General features: G+C 41.1%; 1 protein-coding gene across 1 annotated transcript; it reads left to right on the plus strand.

Annotated features, from left to right (window-relative positions):
* The first annotated feature begins 997 nt into the window (after positions 1-997).
* LOC118802358 (tripartite motif-containing protein 16-like) lies at positions 998-2724 on the plus strand. Its single transcript, XM_036562876.1, has 2 exons — positions 998-1196; positions 1284-2724. Exons 1-2 carry the CDS (start codon positions 1175-1177, stop codon positions 1808-1810), a joined length of 549 nt encoding a protein of 182 aa, XP_036418769.1. The 5' UTR covers positions 998-1174; the 3' UTR covers positions 1811-2724.
* Positions 2725-3726: the final 1002 nt, after the last annotated feature.

Genomic DNA, 3726 nt, shown 5'->3' on the forward strand with positions numbered 1-3726 from the left:
AGTTTTCAAGTAAAGTTTGGACGCTGCTCGATCTGAAGTTCTAAGGTGTGCTGCTCTCTGTCGCTCGCAGTGACGTGCTCTCTGTCGCTCGCAGTGACGTGCTCTCTGTCGCTCGCAGTGACGTGCTCTCTCCAAGTCCAACCTGAGAATGTGCACATCCCTTATAGGCACAAGCCAGAAATTGTGCACTTGGCTCAGGCCCCCATCACAACTGGGAGCTGCTTCCTACCTCTCACATTGACTCAGCCATCGCTGACAGACTTGAGTTGAGCAGTTGCTGCCTCCCAGCTGTGCTACTTTCAGTGAGCACGTCTGGAATTACGGCGACGTTGAGGAGCCAGTGACGGTGAAGGTGGTGAGCTGTTTCCTGTTTGTGCTGCACCTGACCAAAAGTCTGTGGCGGCAGCTGATCTTCTTAGGTGGCTTCTGTTTCCTCGCCAGCTCAGGTTTGTGGCATTGTCTGGAATGGTGCCTCCCTTCCTGCATCATCAGCATACCAGTTGCTCCACCACCACTCACTTGGGGGCTGCACAGCACCATCTTGTCCCTGAACTCTTCCACCATAAATCACTGTGTAACACGTTTTGATGTCTCTTCACCGAGATTAAGCTCTGCCACCACTGCTTCAACAATGGATGCTTAACTGTTGGTCAGTTTGGCAATTCTGCCCCCAGTATGCTTATCTGCTTGTCCTTCAAGCTCCATACATCTGACACTACTGTGGCATCGGCTCAGAAGATATTAAACTAACGATTTTAAACTAATGAAAAACAACATTGACAACAAAAACGGATTTTCCTTCTGAATCACAACAGAAAACCTCAAAAAACCCACAGATTCCATGAGGGTTTAGTAATCATTTGTTGTATTCTTTTTTCAGTTTAGCTTTATCTGGTGTTAGTCTTTATTTTACATATATACATACATAATCTAAACCGCTTATCCTTCTGGGTCGCGGTGGGGTGCTGGAGCCTATCCCAGCTGTCATTGGGCGGAAGGCAGGATACACCCTGGACAGATCACCAGTCCATCGCAGGGCTTTATTTTAGTTTAGTTTTATCTGGACTGCAAGGTCTGAAGGATGATTCATACCGTTTTGATTTGATATGAAGTTTTACGAATTTATTAATGTGTGTGCTTGTTCTTCAGAGTGGATCATAGCGGGAAGATCAGGATGAAACCAGGACTGAAGAAATGTAACTATATACACACACAGACACACACACTCACACTGTACACACTATCAACATTCTCCTCTAATCTGTATGTGTGTGTGTGTACAGATGCTGTTGATCTCACTCTGGATCCAAACACAGTGAACAGTCATCTCTCTCTGTCTAAGAGCAACAGAAAGGTGGAGCGTGTGGAAGAGGATCAGTCGTATCCAGATCATCCAGACAGATTTGATTACTGGCAGGTTCTGAGTGTGGAGAGTCTGACTGGACGCTGTTACTGGGAGGTTCAGTGGTACGGAAAGAGAGCTAATATATCAGTGTCATACAGAGGAATCGGGAGGAAAGGAGTCAGTGATAACTGCATGTTTGGATATAATAAACACTCCTGGAGTCTGGACTGCATTCAAAACAGTTACTCTGTCCTTCACAATAAACATGAAACTGTCCTACCGACTCCCTCCTCCCCCTCTAGCAGAGTAGCAGTGTATCTGGACTGGGGGTCCGGCACTTTGTCCTTCTACACCATCTTCCCTGGCACACACACACTGACCCACCTATACACATTCACCACCACATTCACTGAGCCGCTCTATGCTGGATTCTGGGTGTATGATGAGTCCTCAGTGAGATTGTGAGATAGAATAACCTCTACACAGAGAGAGAGGGAGAGAGAGAGAGAGAGAGAGAGAGAGAGAGAGAGAGACAGGTTGGTAAAAATGTGTTTGTTTATCAGTTTGATCTCCGACTGTAAATATGAGATAAAGCAAAGCTTTTTGTGGTTAAACTGTTCAAAATAAATGAAAAGAGAATAAAAATAAACAGTTTTCTCTAAAATGTGAGTTCAGAAAAAGACTAAACAGCACAGAAACACATGGCCATGTGTTCATATATGAGATACATTTCAGATTTACTGTTACAGAAACACATTTATTACACACACAAATATTCATGCATACACACACCTTGTTTTCTATATTAATGTCTTTTAATTTATTCTAATGTAGTGTAAAATCACACTTACTCTTGCGATGATGGTTTAAACACTGAGTTTAGTGGGCTAAAACTTTTTCACAGTGCTGTATATACGCTGAATATATTTCTGTTCTGTAAAATTCAGATATTTTAGTGTAGTAGCCCTGTGTCAGTGTTGGGGAAGTTGTTCTAAAATAGTGCTGATTGACTCATTACTCATTAATGCTAAAGTACTGAATTATCGTACTTATTTACTTACTTACTCCCTGTGGCCAGTAATTCGTTAGTTCTATGTTACTGAGCTGCATTGTTGCGTAATCGCCAGTTAAACCTGACAAATGCTCACCTATCAACACAGACCCCCACTCTAATCAGGAGGATGAGCATGAGTTCTTTCCGCTATGCTCTTTAAAAAGCTCCCCAAAGTCGACAGCAGAGCTGGAGAAAACCAGCCCAGAGAGCTTCACAGAGAAATCTTGAGGACAGAACCTGTTTCTGAGAGATGGAGATTTTGCTGTGGAAACTGGCAACATTTCCTCTACTGTGTATGACACTGTGTTTATCTCTGCACTGGAAAGTCAAATGAGTGGCAGCAACAATTACAGTAAAACATTCTAATTCAGAAAAATGCTAAAATAAATGAATAGAAATTTTCAAAAAAGGTTTTGCAGATAAACAAAAGCCACAAATAAACAAACCTTCAAAAAAGTAATGGTACTAAACGTTCTTCAGATAAACATGGTTATTTTTGGCTGCATTTTTCTTTTTCCAAAGTCTCTCTGACTGGACAGAGACAGAATATTTTATGTCTAAATTCCTTTGTTTTACTTATTTATAGACACAAGTGAGAAAATCTGCCCCACCAAATAAAGCACTTTAGAAGCAGTGCAGACATAAAGCACAACTTGTACAACCTGTCAGTTTTTCAAATTAAGCAGATAAAATGTTAAATGATGTCATTCTAATGATGGAAGACAATGAATCTACCACTGATGTTTAACACTGATGTCATTAGTTGATGGTCAACAGTCAGTTTATAAAAAAATGTTGTTAAGAAAAGTTTGGGCTTTAATAAAAGCACAATCGTAGGTTTTTACCACTGTCAGCTCAAATCAAAACAAAGTGCTCTCAGCCCCACATGACACAGGAAACTCAAACTTGGTGGACACTGTCCTACCACATTCATGCTGGAGTTTATTATCTTAATTCTAACATCCCACCCTGAGTGTAGTCAAGGCTTTACAGTCAAAACCAACTCCTTTAAAATCCCATTTCAAATATCAGCATGAAGACAACTAAAATTTCCAAATCCAACATGAGCTTAAAGACTCAATGCAGTTATTTCAGTCAACATTTAACCTGAGCTGCCACACTGGACCATCTAAAGAAACTCACTTTCCATCACATGTGAACATCTTGAATGTTTCTGTTTAGTTTGTCCATCCAGTCTCATCAAGATCTTCTGGACAAACTCAAATGTGTACAAACCGGATTCCAAAAAGGTTGGGACACTAAACAAATTGTGAATAAAAACTGAATGCAATGATGTCGAGGTGCCAACATCTAATATTTTATTCAG

This window comes from Colossoma macropomum, unplaced genomic scaffold, assembly GCF_904425465.1.
Source record: "Colossoma macropomum unplaced genomic scaffold, Colossoma_macropomum, whole genome shotgun sequence".
Taxonomy (NCBI): domain Eukaryota; kingdom Metazoa; phylum Chordata; class Actinopteri; order Characiformes; family Serrasalmidae; genus Colossoma; species Colossoma macropomum.

Excerpts from the sequence above, each read along its gene's own strand:
- LOC118802358 (XM_036562876.1), top strand. The coding sequence starts at position 1,175 with ATGAAACCAGGACTGAAGAAAT. Across the intron at positions 1,197-1,283 it reads GAAACCAGGACTGAAGAAAT|ATGCTGTTGATCTCACTCTG; the intron begins GTAACTATATAC and ends GTGTGTGTACAG.